Source organism: Prenolepis imparis, unplaced genomic scaffold, assembly GCF_030444845.1.
Source record: "Prenolepis imparis isolate NDT839.2.m4 unplaced genomic scaffold, iyPreImpa1.0 SCAF_12, whole genome shotgun sequence".
NCBI lineage: Eukaryota > Metazoa > Arthropoda > Insecta > Hymenoptera > Formicidae > Prenolepis > Prenolepis imparis.
Window position 1 is genome coordinate 12,822,829 of NW_028141170.1, and position 16,525 is coordinate 12,839,353.

The 16,525-nt window shown below is 39.3% G+C and overlaps 1 protein-coding gene and 1 pseudogene across 1 annotated transcript; one reads left to right on the forward strand and one right to left on the reverse strand.

The window, feature by feature from the left end:
* Positions 1-839: 839 nt before the first annotated feature.
* On the reverse strand, positions 840-4,315 carry LOC145944006 (uncharacterized). The gene is made up of 5 exons (XM_083051934.1): positions 4,074-4,315; positions 3,778-3,985; positions 1,359-1,536; positions 1,150-1,289; positions 840-1,081 (listed from the first exon to the last, which is right to left on the reverse strand). Exons 1-5 carry the CDS (start codon positions 4,098-4,100, stop codon positions 840-842), a joined length of 795 nt encoding a protein of 264 aa, XP_082908060.1. The 5' UTR covers positions 4,101-4,315.
* Positions 4,316-6,902: 2,587 nt separating this feature from the next.
* On the forward strand, positions 6,903-7,545 carry LOC145944007 (uncharacterized; annotated as a pseudogene).
* The last annotated feature ends 8,980 nt before the right edge of the window (positions 7,546-16,525 follow it).

A 16,525-nucleotide genomic window follows, 5' to 3' on the forward strand; every position in this document is an offset into this window, starting at 1 on the left:
TCGGGGCCGTGGGGCCTGTCCTAGAAGATTGGATAGACAGGCCTCGCGGCACTAAATTGTCGTTCCATCTGACACAGGTGCTTTCCGGGCATGGGTGCTTCGGAGAGTACCTGTGTAAAATTGGGAAGGAGAGCACGGCGCGTTGCCATCACTGTGAGGAATTGGAGGACACGGCGCAGCACACGCTGGAACATTGTCCAGCGTGGGCAGAGGAGCGCCGTGTCCTCACAGAAAAGATTGGGGAGGACCTCTCGCTCCCGGCCGTCGTAAGACAGATGGTCGGGAGCCAGGAAAATTGGAGGGCGGTCGTCTCCTTCTGCAATAAAGTCATGTTGCAGAGGAGACGGCCGAGAGAGAGAGGGAGAGACGGGGGAGTCGGGGAAGACGCGCCCTTACCCCCGAATCCCGAGAGCAGAGAGACGACCCTACATGGTTACCTGGGCGAGGAAGGGGCCCTCGCCGAGGCGGTGACCGGGGGGGGGCATAGATAGATAAAGGAGGCTAGCCTTCCACCTTACATAGAAGGGGTTGGGAGGGGCGGGGGACTCGAACCCTCGTCCCGCCCCCGGGAGGGTACATCAACTCCCTCCCGAGAGGGCGCGGCGTGGAGGTGTGGTCCCTCCGCGCCGCAACTAGGGAAGAGCTCCTCTCAAAACAAAGAGAGGAGCGGGATTCGCAGTCCACCACATCCGGCTAAACAGTGAACCCACGGGTCAGGGTAGGCAGGGAACTTCCGGAAGTATTGCAATTGCCCGTTCCCGGAGAGTCCCAACCACTGCCCAAGATGGCCACCGCAGGGGTTTTAGTGGGTCAGGGGCGTATTTACAGCGCCTCCAGTCTCACATAACCCTGGGCTCCGTCCCCGCGGATCCAGGGTATCTCCTTGGAGATTTCCCCTGCGATACAAAAAAAAAGGTCCGAATGTCCACATTTCTTAATCGCATTTCTAAAAACTTGCAAAATGCTCCAATCTTATCTATGGATGGTAAAGACGGTGTTGAGTGCTGGATTGCTTCTAATAATGAACTTTCGAACCCTGTGTCCGAGGATCCAGAGTTGTTCAACCGACGTTTCTTTGATCCTTAAATAAATATACTAGATTAATATCTATAGTTGCATAACCTGTTCAAGAAAAAGAGATAAACAAACCAGTTTTTGCAAGTGTCTCCGCTGACTGTATTGACGAAGTATCAGAATGCGGTGTCGAGCATCTAGATTCACGACTGTTATTATTTATTACAGACGCATTTGATGTGGAAGGCTGTGATAATATATTATTCGAAAAAGTTCTGAAAAATAGAAAATATGAAAATTTGTAGAGAACATAATCAAAGAAACAAAATAAATGCGTTTATTACTTCCAATAACCTATAGTTGGCCTCAAAAAGTCAAGGGAAACAAAATATTTCCATTTTATAGTCGACGTCTGAGAAGCACCACTCCCTGATGGAACATATTTTTTTTCCTCTGCCAGTTTGCGTGCATAGAAGTCACGCAAGGTCTTCCAACGTTTTTTTGCGGTGCCTGGTTCAATGTCTATATAGAAAAATCATTATATAAATATAAATATATGAAATATATGGCGAAGCAAGAACTTTAATTAAACATACTGTTACGTCCTGTGGACTCCACAATTCTTTTCTTTCAAAGAACGCAAGGCGATGATTGAAAAATCACAGGCGTGGGAATAAGACTATGATCTGGCAAGCGAAGCAGCTGACCGGAGACGGTTAATCATAAAAATAAAAAAAAAGCGATATATACATACCAGATGTAAGTCGCGGTGCTCGAAATTTTGCTTTGACTAGTTGACAACTCGCGCTTGAAAAGCAATAAAAAATTTTCTTTTAAAGGAACATTTTACTTAAAAAGTAATAAAAACTTTTTAGAAGGAAATCTCCACTTGAAAATCAATAAAAATTTAGAAGAAAACTTCCACTTGAAAACGAATAAAATTTTACCAGACTAACAACGATAACCGAATCCAAACAAATGCCGCCTGACAGATCACCGAGATAATCTCGAGAGGATAATAAAAATATAAACCTCAACAAATTCTCCATTGGTCAAAACCTAGGGCCCTAAACAAAAGCCCTGACCAATCCCGGTAAACTTTTAAAGTCAAGAGACGCCTTCGGGACTGAAAGGGCGTTATTGAAAAATTCCCTATTCGTCAGGAAATATTAACAAACTAACGGGAAGGAGGAGCAAGAAGGTATATATACCCGCGACATCTCTCAGAGAATCTCAATCTTTTTCTCAAACCTACGCACGCGGATCATTCGCGAAAAGTTATACCACCATCCTTCGAGTCCGTAAATTGTTCGAATCTCGAACTCGTGAGCATTCGCAGTGACACTTGTGAGATCATTGTGTGCTCAGTGCTCACCGATTACGACAATTTTCGCGAGTGAACAACCGTGAGTGGAACACCATCCTCACGGAGGAGTCCTTAGCCAGATTCACACCTGGGATAATCAGAATAGCTAACACCTACCTACGCACTCAATAAGTAGTAAGTGACCCTCTTAAATTCCTAATTTTATTATTTTTTATTTCTTTATTTTAAAAGGAATAACTCTCGGATCTTTCAATTATTCATTTATCTAATTTTAAGCGCAATCATTTACTTCTCTGAAAACTATCTTAGAATCCCATTAACTCTCCTCTTTTTCCTTCCCAAAAATCATTCAGGATTCTTTGTGTTAGCGAAGTAATCCGTGATTTTCTCCCCTTTCCCAAAATCATTCAGGATTCTTTGTGTTAGCGAAGTAATCCGTGATTTTCTCCCCTTTCCCAAAATCATTCAGGATTCTTTGTGTTACCGAAGTAATCCGTGATTTTTCTCCTTTCTCAAAATCACTCAGGACTCTTTGCTTTAGTAAAGTAATCCGTGAGTTCTTTTCCCACCTCTCTTCTTTTCAACTTTATTTAATTTAAAGAACAGAGAAATAAATGAGGAAACATATATATAAAAATGTTTTTCATTATCCCTTGTTCTAAGAATTTCCGAGAAATATTCTTGATAAATCCCCCTTATCGATTATTCCTTATTTCGTTCGTTCCCATAGTGAACGAACTCCGCAAACGACCCTCGGGAGCGGCAGCTAAATCAGCGCGAAACCGTCGAAACCGTCGGTTGAGGCGAGAATTGGCTCGGGCTACTGTGGGACTGCGCGACGATCTCCATCTAACTCGTGAGACACTAGAAAGATGGACTCAGGAGCACACTAGCATATCTAATAAATTTTCGATGTATACATAGATATCCATGTTAGATAAAAATAATTGTATTACCAATCGGGACCTTAAAATTTAAACACAAAACACTTTCTCGTTGTCTCGATTGACCTCCGTACTAATGTATCACCCGCGACCCATACACATACACTCACACTTTCATTAGCGAACATCTCTGATTATTATTAACATTATCATTATGTATAGAATTTCGTTTGCTGCGTTATTAGAAATAAATTTATAATTGTAACGTAAATGGTTTCTCTTATTTTATAACCCGTTCCCACTCATTCCCGTAAACCAAGATCGCACAAGGTCCCATCCTGCGCAAAAGAGATTAAATTCTCTTGCCGAAAAGGGACCACCGAGCGAACGGCCCTTTAAATAGAGTAAGAGCGACCCTTGTGGTCGTTGACCTATTTGGGCCCAGACGTTCGTTCAGGTCGAACAGACGGATAGTCTGCCGTCGTTCGAAGATAAATTTAGTTACGTCCTTCCTTTCGACTCTTCCTTCCTTGAGTCTGGATGTAACAATACTTAAAGCCTCGTCGATAGCAGCCCATGATCTTGCAGTTATTGCAGGTCCTCTTAATTTTAATTCTATTGAAGGATCCCACAGCTCGCGTCTCCTTGACACTTCGCTGATAAGAAGTTCCTCGAAGCACATTTCATACTCCTCATCTTCCAAAGCAGAACATCCGTTGCACGTATCACCATGAATAACCTTTCCACATGTTCCACATAGCTGAAAGTAAAAAATATCACATATATTTCTTAATAATTTTTCAAATTTCAAACAATTATATAAAGTTATATAAATTATATTTACTCACATAATCATCTGATTCTGACGCTTCCATTTGGACTGATTTTATGATTAAACCACGTACTTCTTATATTGCGTTTGAAACACACGCAAAACCACGGACTTTTAGGTTAAACGCTTGCTGCTAGCATCAAAATCCAACAGATTAGACTTTGGGCGACGCATCAACAATGGCGTCAAAATCTAGCCTCGCTATTGGTTGCTGCTTGCTGCTTGACGCTTGACGCGTCCTGTCTGAATGAGCCTTAACTCCTAAGACGAACGGACCCCTCAAAGTATCCTACAAATCCCGTTGTACCCTGAGAGGCACAACAAAAAATCGTAAATCGTAAAATAACTTTTTTATTCAAATTAATGCGCTGTATCTGCTAACTAGTGATACGGCTATTACCGGATTACCGGATATCTATATGTATATATATACATATATCAAATATTTGTATACAGGTTGTCTGGTCATTTGCGTTTCATCTCTCGTGGGCAGGTAAAGTGGGTTAAACTGACAATGAGAAAAGTTATCTACTATTTTGCCACCTTCGCAATAATTAACGAGAAAATAATAAAAATCGGTCAATTTGTGCGAGTTTAAACATGCAACGAAAAAAGACAGCCCGCTCTTACGTGGCAACTAAGCGAGCGGCGAAAAGAAAGAGTCTCATGTTACACGATTGCTAGGTGCTCGATGAAGCGGGAAAGAGCGCTGTACAAAAGATATTTATGTACAAGCAACGTATAACACTGAACCCCCAAGTAGACTACCTCCTCTTCTCGCCGCGCGCTTCTAGTTGCGAATTGACCGATCTTTTTAAATTTATTTTTCATTAATTATTGTGAAAATTACAAAATGATACCTTACTGCTCGGTTTAACCCTTTCAACCTACCCACAAGAAGTGAAACGCGACATCCTGTATGACATCCTGTTGTATTATACATATTAACATTAAATAATTATGTAATTATGTTTAGGTAGTTATTTAGCAATTAAATATATTTATGTGCAAAGCATATTTCGGGGCATATACCTTTTATTTATTTAATTATTAATACTATAACATCTCATAAATAACATGCAATTGGAAAACCGCATCATTCTTATGGGAAAATATGTATATTTTTGCGGATTTGGCTAATTTTTGGATATGTTGTAGTTTTCGCCATTTTGAACATGTCTTAATAAACAACTTGATTTTATGAGCCATTTCTGCGCTACAAGTTTTGGACTCGACTATTTGGACTCGACTTTGGACTTCGACTCGATATATGTATGACGTATAACCCTCGTCGAATGTGCGTGCGTGCGTGCGTGTGTGTGTGTGTGTGTGTGTATGTGTGTGTGTGTGTGTGTATTGAGTGGGTGGGTTTGGGTGTGGATGGGTGTGGGTGTGGGTGTGGGTGAGTGTGGATGTGTTACAGCAACATTAGCATGACAAAACATACATTATACTTTTTTCGCATATACAGGGTGCTTTAAAAGTCCGAAAACAAACGAATCTCAAACAACGCATTTTAGAAAAAATGTTTCAGATAAAAATTGTAGCGTTAAAATATATCTATTAATACTGTTATCACTTTGACCTTGGGTGTTGTTGCTAAGATAGGGGCAAGCTCATCTTGAATTTTTTAAATGGAATCATTATATTTCTTTATATAAACCGTTTCCTTACAATATTTTGTATAAAAAATTACAAGAGTAGGGGGTAGTTAAAAAAGTGTATAGCTTACGAGATATTTTTTAATTTATGTAACATTGTTAGATTAAAGTATAAAATATCTGTTAAACTATTTACTTTTCGATCATCCTACTCTTACAATTTTTTATGCACAATGTTGCGAAAATTCGATTTATATAAAAAATATATAATGGTTCCAAAAAAATTTAAGACGACCATGCGCCCCATCCAAGGTCACAATAATAAATCAGTAAATTGATATTTTTAAATCCTACAATTTTTATCTAAAACATTTTTTCTAAAATGCATTGTTTGAGATTCGACCGTTTCCAGATTTTTAAACCATCTTGAATATATAGGCGATAAATATAATGTAGGTTTTGTTATGTATTGTCTGTGCACAAAGCATATTTTGGCACATCCCTTTTTATTTGTTTAATTAATACTATGACATCTCACAAACAACAATGCAATTGAAAAGGACTCCGTATCATTCTCATGGGAAAACGTTTTTCTGCGCATTTAGCTAATTTTTGATATGTTGTAGTTCTCGCCATTCTGAAATACTTCAATAGGCACAACATATAAGCCATTTCCGCGCTACCAGCCCCGGAAGATTCTACATGTGAAGATAGGTTTTTCGACTCGATATACGTATGATCCTCGCTCCAATTCACGTACGTGCGTGCGTGCTTGCGTGCATGTGTGTGTGTGTATATCACAGCAACATATATAAAAATATTATGCATAATAAGACATACATTTGATACATTAAATTTGTTTTTGTTGGAAAGCTTTCCATAAAGTCCAAAAAGCATTTTACTTCCTGCTTTGTATTTCGCGCGCACTCAACGCGTCGCTAGGTAAGCGAGCGATATCGCCACCTGGTGATATACTGTATCACGGAAGTACGAATTCAATAAAGCACTCTCTCTTATTCCGGCTAGCACAAAGTAAGCACGTGTATTAATATTCTCTCCTATCATTCCACTAAAATCCAACAGGTTATGGGCCCAGAGAATTGTTCGTTATAAGAATATAAGTCATAAAGAGTCTAAGTAAAGAGAGCGCAATATTAAGAGACAAATAAGTGCCAAATAGTGAGAGCGTGAGGCGAACAGTGATCGTGAGAGACAAACTTGTTTAGAAACACGTGGCACCGGTCATGGCAGAGGTCGGCATGCAAAGTTTAGGCCAAATCGAGAAGTTAATAGGCCGCGAAAATTACGGAACGTGGAAATTCGCAATGCGGGCGTGCCTAGAAGCCGAAGGGGGTGCCTAGAAACCTGTGGGGCTGTGTACTCGGCGAAGCGGCGTATGTGGCAGACATGAAAAAGATGACCAAGGCGAGAGCGAAGATCGTCCTAGCCGTGCAAAAGCAGAATTACGGACATATACAAAGCGCGGACACCCCCAAGCAAGCATGGGAGAACCTGAAGAACGCGTTCGAAGACAATGGTCTCACGCGGAAGGTAGGCCTTCTCCGCACTTTAACTTCAACCAAGCTGCAAGATTGCAATTCTATAGAAGAATATGTCAATACAATAACAACAACGGCCCACACCTTGAAAGAACTTGACTTCGAGGTCAAAGAAGAAATGATAGGCGCCTTGCTATTATCCGGACTACCTGAGGAGTACAAGCCGATGATCATGGGCCTAGAAAGTTCCGGCACAAAAATTACGTCAGACGCAATCAAGGTCAAGCTGCTTCAAGAAGTCAAATACAGTGGGAAAACAACGGATGGAACGGAAGCGGCACTGTATTCGAAAGCGAAAGCGACACGCAAGAGGATACAAGAGGGCTGAAGGGCAGATGCTATGCATGCGGCAAGGTTGGTCATTTTGCAGCCAAATGTCGTAGCAAAGTCAAAGACGAACCCAAGGAGAAAGATACATACAAAGTATTCGCGACGTTCGCAACCCAGGAAACCACGAAGAACGACGAATGGTATCTCGACTACGGAGCATCAACCCATATGACCGGCTGGGCAGGCTGTTTGAAGGAGATGAAGAAATGCAACCTGACGATAACAGCAGCAAACCATGGCAAACTGAAGGCAGTGGCCCGCGGGATAGCAGAAATCGAAATCGCAGCAAACGGAGCCGAAAAGACTATTCGTGTCGAAAACGTATTGTACGTCCCAGGGTTAGCCGCAAATCTGCTTTCTGTAGACACCATAGTCCAGAGAAACTATAAAGTTAATATCACCGAAAACGAGTGCAGCATACATGATGCGGACGGAAAATTAATAGCAACGGCCGAATCACAAGGAGGCGTATACAAAATGTGCAAAGTGTCGAAGACAGCCCTGGCCACTAGAAACGAACCACCGAGGAGGACTATGGCACAGGCGCATGGGGCATCTCGGCGGAGGAGGAATGAAGCAGCTGATCAAGGGGCCTGCTAAATCTATAAGAGGTTTTGAAACGCGAGAGGATGCGATGTCTGCGTAAAAGGTAAACAGAGTAAGAAACCGTTCAAGGTCAGCGGTAAGCGAGCGCGCGTGCCTTTAGAATTAATAATAATTAGTCGTAAAAAGTTTATATATTTCTTAAAACACAAAAGCGAGGCAATCGAAGCGTTTAAGATTTTTAAAGCGTATGCGGAAAACAAATCAGAACGTAAAATAAAATCGATTCGAACCGATAACGGCCGCGAATATTTAAATAAAGAGTTTAAAAACTTATTACAGTCATTAGGGATAGCGCATCAAATGACAGTGCCGTATAACCCGCAGCAAAACGGTTTAGCCGAACGCGCGAATCGTAGCATTGTAGAGCGAGCCAGATGCATGTTAATAGATGCAAATTTGCCGAAAGATTATTGGGCTGAAGCAACGTCTACGGCGATTTATTTACTCAACAGAAGTCCAGCGAGCGCCCTACAAGGAAAAACCCCGGAGGAGCGTTGGAGCGGCAGAGTACCAAGTATAAAACATTTAAGAGTATTCGGTAGCAAAGCCTTAGCATATGTTCCACGAGAAAAGAGAGACAAATGGGATTCGAAGGCACGAGATTGATATTCATCGGCTACGATGAAAACATCAAAGGATATCGACTGATCGACTCAAAGACAAAGAAAATAACAGTAAGTAGAGACGTTGTATTTCGCGAAGATCATCAAAATAAAGTTTCAGAGAAAAATAAAAGGGCATCGGAGGCCATAAATTACCAATTATCCGAGGGGTCACAAGAGGAACCTGAACAGGAACCGGAACAAGGCGACGACCTTGGCACAGATCTCTCAGACGAAGAAGACGAAGAGGATAGAAATCAAGACATCTTTCTAGAAGCAGACGAACACATAGAAGAAGCTCAACAGCCCGCGCAGGAAGCGCGAGCCAGTCAGACACAAGACGAAGCTACGTCTAGAAGATCCGGACGTAAATGGAAACCGGTAAGCAGACCAGGATATGTAGCGTACCTGACATCGGAGGAACGTACGCCCGATCCAAGTACGCTAGAAGAAGCGATGGCCGGCCCGGAACGTCAAGAATGGATAAAGGCGATGCGAGATGAGATACACTCACTACAAAAAAACGACACGTGGGAAGTGGTGAATCGACCACCTAGAATAAAACCATTACTAAAACCATTACAACACTTCAAGAAGAAAACGACCGAATTCGGAGAAACGCGATTCAAAACGCGACTGGTCGCAAAAGGCTGCGCACAAATAGAGGGAAGAGACTATAACGAGGTTTTTTCACCAGTAATAAGGTACGAAACTGTAAGATATCTTCTAGCCATCGCAGCGAAAAATGGATGAACAATGAGTCATATGGATGTAGTAACAGCGTATCTGCACAGCGAATTGAAGGAGGAAATTTATATATCGCCACCAAAGGGCGTCCTCGAAAAAGAAAAGGAAGAAAAGGTCTGGAAGCTAAAACGAGCGATGTACGGATTAAAACAAAGCGGACGAGCATGGAACGATACAATCGACAAAAAATTAAAGGAGTACGGAATGCAGAGACTAAACGCAGACCCATGCATATATATAAAAAGGGAACAAAATAAAATTTCAATAGTTGCCATGTATGTAGATGACTTATTAATTTTAGGCAATCACACTGGCGAGCAATAAAAATTGAAGAAATTCCTCAATTAATTCTTTGAGATGAAAGATCTAGGGGAGGCAAGATATTTCCTCGGCCTAGAAATCTCTCAAGACAAATTAGAGGGCGAAATCAAAATTACACAAGAGAGCTACATAAAACGGACACTCAAAAAATTCGGCATGGAGGACTGCAAACCCATCGGAACACCGGCGGACCCAAACGTCAAGCTGACAGAAAGCGACGAAGACAGCGAACCGGCCGACGACGACTTCAAAGCTCAGTATCTTGAGGCAATAGGTTCATTACTTTATATTAGTCAAATCAGTCGACCGGATATAGCGCAGTCGGTAAACGCGGTCAGTAGTTTCTGTAAAAATCCCCAGAAAATTCATTGGACCGCAGTAAAACGAATTTTTCGATACTTGAAGAATACCGCGAATTATTACCTTAAATATAGCGACGGTAATACAATAGGTTATAGCGATGCCGATTGGGGCAATGACAAGCGCGACAGAAAATCAATAAGCGTTTTTATACTAAATGGAGGGGCTATCATTTGCATAGTAAAAAACAGCGTACGGTAGCTTTATCTACAGTATAAGCGGAATATATTGCACTCACTTTTACTTGTCAGGAAGCTATATGGCTAAAGAACCTTTCACGAGAAATAACGGAGATAGAAGAAACACTCGAAATCAAATGCGATAGTAACGGGGCAATAAACTTGTCAAAAAATAATTATAACCATCAACGTACTAAACATATCGATATACGCCATCATTTCGTACGAGAAATAATCGCACAAAATCATGTAAGAGTAACTCGTATATCTAGCGACGAGATGACGGCTGATATCTTAACCAAATCTTTACCGAAACCGCAACACGCAAAATTAACAAATAAACTGGGATTAAGTAATATATAAAATACTTTCGAGGGGAGGTATGTTGGAAAGCTTTCCATAAAGTCCAAAAAGCATTTTACTTCCTGCTTTGTATTTCGCGCGCACTCAACGCGTCGCTAGGTAAGCGAGCGATATCGCCACCTGGTATCGCTCGCTGATATCGCTCGCTTGTACTGTATCACGGAAGTACGAATTCAATAAAGCATTCTCTCTTATTCCGGCTAGCACAAAGTAAGCACGTGTATTAATATTCTCTCCTATCATTCCACTAAAACCCAACAGTTTTGCTTATATAGAGTGATTTAAAAGTTCGGAAACGGAATATCTCAAACAATGCATTTTAGAAAAAATGTTTCAGATAAAAATTGTAGCGTTAAAATATATCTATTTAATGCTGTAACACACACACACACAAACGCACGCACATTCGACTGAGGATCATACATATATCGAGTCGGAAAACGTATATCCTTACATGCAAGACCTTCCAGAGCTTGTAGCGTAGAAATGGCTCATAAAGTTGCCTATTAAGATATTTGTTCAGAATGGCTTCTCGCCATTCATAATTCTTTACAACATATCCAAAAATTAGCCAAATCCGCAGAAATCTCTTTTCCCATAAGAATAATGCGGGGTCCTTTCCAATTATGTGTTGTTTATGAGATGTTATAGTATTAATTAGACAAATAAAAGGGGAATGTTCCGAAATATGCTTTATGTATAGATATTATAGATATATACAATATATATGTATGTTAAATAACTATTTATAACTTTATAATATGTATAATACATATGTAACAATATGTATAATACATGTTATATACAGATACATATCTGTATACAGGGTATCTGGTGATAACCGTATCACTTCCCGTATACATACATGTACAGCGGATTAATTTACATAGAAAACTCCTCTATTATTTTACTTTCGCAATAATTAATGAGAAATTAATTTTAAAAATCAGCCAATTTGCGCGGATATTATCTCGTGTGCGGCGAGAAGAGACAGATCATTGCTACGCGATCGCTATTATACGATACGAGGATCCAACGTTACGCACAGCTTGTACGTTGTTATTATAAAGCCATTGTTATTACAAAAATACCATCCATTTAGTCCCCCAACATGTGTGTAAAGTTTCATTAAAATCAGAATTTTCCAGTTTTTTTACAAAAAAGATTAATGTAGAACGTTATTCAATAACGTTCTAAAATTCAACACTTTAAATGACTGTAGCAAAAAACTAGTCATTTTCAAGCTTTGTGCCTGAAGAAACTTTTGATCAATGAGTTAAGAACTATAACATACTATAGTGTAACGGTCGCTTTCGCGAGCTCGGACAGGTCAGTCGGGATCAGGGCTCGAGAAAGGGTGAGACACGAACGCGGTGTTGATGTGACAAACAAACGCCTTTATTGTAGAATTGAGTGTATGCTATGTACAAGTGAGCGTGTGGGTGTGTGTATATTCGCATGTGTGTATGTGTATAGATAGTGGATCGCTGTATGTGTAACGTACGTGGAACGCACGGTGCGTCGGGCGGTGCGACGGGTCGGCGCGCGGTAGCACGGACGCGGCGCGACGCGGCGCGCGCAAGCGCGAGGCGCGAGAGAGCGGCTGCTCTCTTCGATATCTCGAAGAGAGCGCAATCGAACGGCGCGCGTAGCAAGCGGTCGCTTGGTCGGCGGGCTTACGCGGCCCGCGATTTATTTCGTGACGCGACGGTCGGCGTGTCACGGCCGTCCGTATGGGGTGCGGAGGGGGGACGCACTGACGGTCGAGAACCCTCGACAGAGGCGGCGGAGCTCCACCCGCTGACGTCAGCGCGCGTTTTGCGGGACGCGGTCGGAACCCCGGACTCCCGAGAATATCTCGGGGGAGACAGAGGACACTCTACCTCGAAGTCGGGGGACGGGGGAAGCGGAAGCCGGAAGTTCGGAGCACGGAGATTATCTCCGCAGAGGCAGCGTACGCGTCTACCTCGGGCTCTTTATTTCGGGTGGAAGAGTCTCCGATACGACGGAGTCGGAATGGTATCTGAGAGAGCTCTTATCGTGAGCTCTCTTTTTATATGGATCGAGTAACGGGATCGGAGGCTGGATCGAAGGAGGGGAAGTAGGGGTGATACGACTCGGTTTATTTCGGCGCGCGTCGGGCGTTTTCGTGGAACCGTATTTAACGGTTGGATTAATTAATTGTGGCGCTCAGCGCCTGCTGCCCTGCCCGGCCGGTGTTCGCCGGGCGCAGCCTTCCGACGGGTGGACGGTCGGGAATGATGCGGGGGGGCATCGTTACAATAGTTTCAGCCAATTTCACCGAAGGCCAAAACCCCTTAGTTTTGCGGGGTCCTTTGCGTTCTTCCATGTATTTTCAATTGTGTATTTGCATTGCGCTTATATTTGATTTTTCGGGTAAACCGTGCAGCGGCTCGATTTATCGCCGAGCCGTATTTACGCGTTTTTCAGCGTCTCGAGCGTCTTACCGCGTGTCTCGCCGCACCACGCGGCTTTCAAATCAACTGATCGGTACAATAATACTCGAGACCTTGGGATACATATATTAGCCGAATATTGTAGAGTCAACGTTTGCTCGTGTTCGTGTAAACATCTCGCGCTCTTCGCTCTCTTGTAATTCACGAAATAATTCGCTGCTATTAAAACTCGATATTGTGATCATTTTCAAATCAATTTTCTTGTTATTAATAAAGTGCTCTCATTCTAAAATCAGTGTGGTCTCTCCAAACTCTCCTGATTATTCTCGCATACGCTTTAACAATGAGTAAATCGAATTATTATTGTAAGTATTTTAAAAACTTTAAAATGCATTCTTTAATTGTATACAGTTGAGATTGTAAACGTTTAACTGTGATGAAATTTTAATTTTTTGTAATTTAAATTTTCGATATTTTCTTATATGTCCGTTAATTTTAATTTGAATCTATTGATCTAAGTACATATTTATTATGATACATAAATTGTTCGACATCTCGATTGTTATTGATTTGACAATAAAGGCGCGAACATAACTCTTGACAAATAGATTGATAAAATGTGAAATAAAAATTTTAGTTTTTCTCGTGAATTGTAAATAGATGGAAGAAATTGATAAAAGAAACTCGGAATATTATAGCGAATTTGGATGGACGCACTAGTGCGCAAACAGTGCGCATTGAAGCCGTTGTTAATTTAACCTAACGATTAATTATCAAAATTTAATTACAATTTTATTAAAAATTATCAAACGTATGTCGTGTTTGGGGTCATTTTCATCGCAAAAATCATCTTAATCCAATACAATTATTTTTATATTGATCAAATGTGAAATAAAAGTTTTAGTTTTTCTCGGAAATTGTGAATAGATAAAAAAAATGAGAAAAAGAATTTGAATATATTTTGTCCGTCCCTTCTTGCTTGTTCTATCGTTTTGCTCGCGCTTTTAACGCATCGGAGATATCTTTTATCTATATATATATATAAGTACGGTCGTCTGTCTGTCTGTATGACCGCGAACTACTTCCGCCTTTGTGGACCAATCTTCACGAAACAGGTACCAAAATTTCGCAAATTTTCCGGGGGTGGCTGCAGTGTGGTTTTTTTCAGTTTTGCACCCCCACCCACGCACCCACCCACGCACTCACACATTTATTGACCGATTTTTTCGAAATTGGTACGAATATTTTGCAAATTTTTCGGGGATGGCTACTATGTGGTTTTTTTTAAGTTTTAAACCTTCACTCACCCACCCACCCACGCACCCACTCTCGCAGTCACAAATTTATGGACAGATCTTCTCGAAATTGGTACAAAAATTTTGCAAATTTTTCGGGGATGACTACTATGTGGTTTTTTTATGTTTTATACCCCCACCTACGCACCCACCCAAGTAATCACACATTTATGGACCGATTTTCTTGAAATTGGTACCAAAATTTTACGAATTTTTCGGGGAAGGATACTATATGGTTTTTTTTTTTTACACCTTCACTCAATCACCCATTTATTGACCAATTTTTTTTAAATTGGTATCAAAATTTTGTAAATTTTTCGAGGATGGGAACGATGATGGTTTTTATTTTTATTTTTACACCTCCACCCACCCATAAACGCATCCACTTACGTAATAATTTTTTTACACCCTCACTCAACTACCCACGCATTCCCCCATTTATTGACCAATTTTTTTGAAATTGGTATCAAAATTTTGTAAATTTTTCAAGGATGGGAACGATGGTGGTTTTATTATATTTTTAAACCCTCACCCACCCATCCACGCATCCACTTAAGTAATAATAAATTTATGGACCGATTTTTTTGAAATTAGTACCAAAATTTTGAAAATTTTCAGGGATGGGTACTATGTGTTTTTTTTAAAGACATACAAAAACACACAAACTGACACACAACACACAGACTCGAACATACACACATACAGACACAAAAGTATACACACACGTGAACACACCAGAACACATCTGAATACGATACAAAAATACATAAACAAACATATTTGAATATCATACAAAAACAAACACAAATACAAAACACACACGCGAACACATTAGATACACACACATACAAACACACACACACGAACACAAACACACAAATAAACACGCATGAACAAACACATAAATATACAAACACGCACACGCATAAATACACACACATATACACATGAACACACCCGACACACCCGAATATTATATTATTATATTATATTATTATATTATATCATATTATTATCAAATTTTGCATATAAATATATAAACATTTAAAATTTTTTATTTAAGTAAGTTGATCTACAGAATATATTAAAAATAAAAAACAAATGTATATATAAATATATAATTTATTTATTTATTAATCGATTGATTTTTATTAATTATTGTCAAAATTTTTTTTATTTTTTTGTATAGCGAAATTTTGTCACCCCTTATAGGTGTTATGAGTTTTTATTTATTTGCGTGATTCATTTTATGATTGATTATAATACATAATTTGCTGATTTCATATGTTAAATGTCATCATGGATGAAATAAAATCTAATGAAATAAATGTCATTATGGATGAAGTAAAACCAAATGAAAGAGAAATAGAAGAATTTAGAAATGGTAAATACTAAATAAAAATTAATTGTTTTTTTTCGGTCTTTAAATTATCTCTCAATTCTTTCGTTATTAATATTTTAATAAATATAATTATAATTTAAAAATGGTAAATACTTAACCGTATTTAATTGTTTTTTTCGGCTCTTACACTTATATGTCTATACTTTCCTTTTCCTTATTTTAGTAAATATACTTTTATATATATATAAATATTATTATTAATATTATTGTTGTTATTCTTAATATAATCATATAATTTTATCTAAATTAAAAAATTTCAGTGCTCGACGATGGGCTTGATCATCTTTTGATAAATGCTTTATTAGAATTTGAAAAACAAGAGGAATTTAAGAAGGAAAAATGTAAAGATGATTGCAAAAAAGAAAATAAAAAGCGTAAAGAGCAGGAAAATGATGACAGGAATAAGAAGAAAAAGAAAAAATAAAATGATTTTATAAATTTTTTGATTTAAGAAATTTTTTGTTTAATATGACGATATAATAGATATTTGCTATTTCTTTATTATTTGTGTAAAAATTATTATAATTTTGAAATGTATTAATATTAAAAATATATATTTAAGAAAAAAAATAATTTTACCATTCTTTGTCTATAAAAAAAAAATGTTTTTCGTTCGTCAGCTTATTTGTAAAATTTTTATTTTTAATTCTCTAAAAATATAAATTTTTAATTTTATATACAAAATT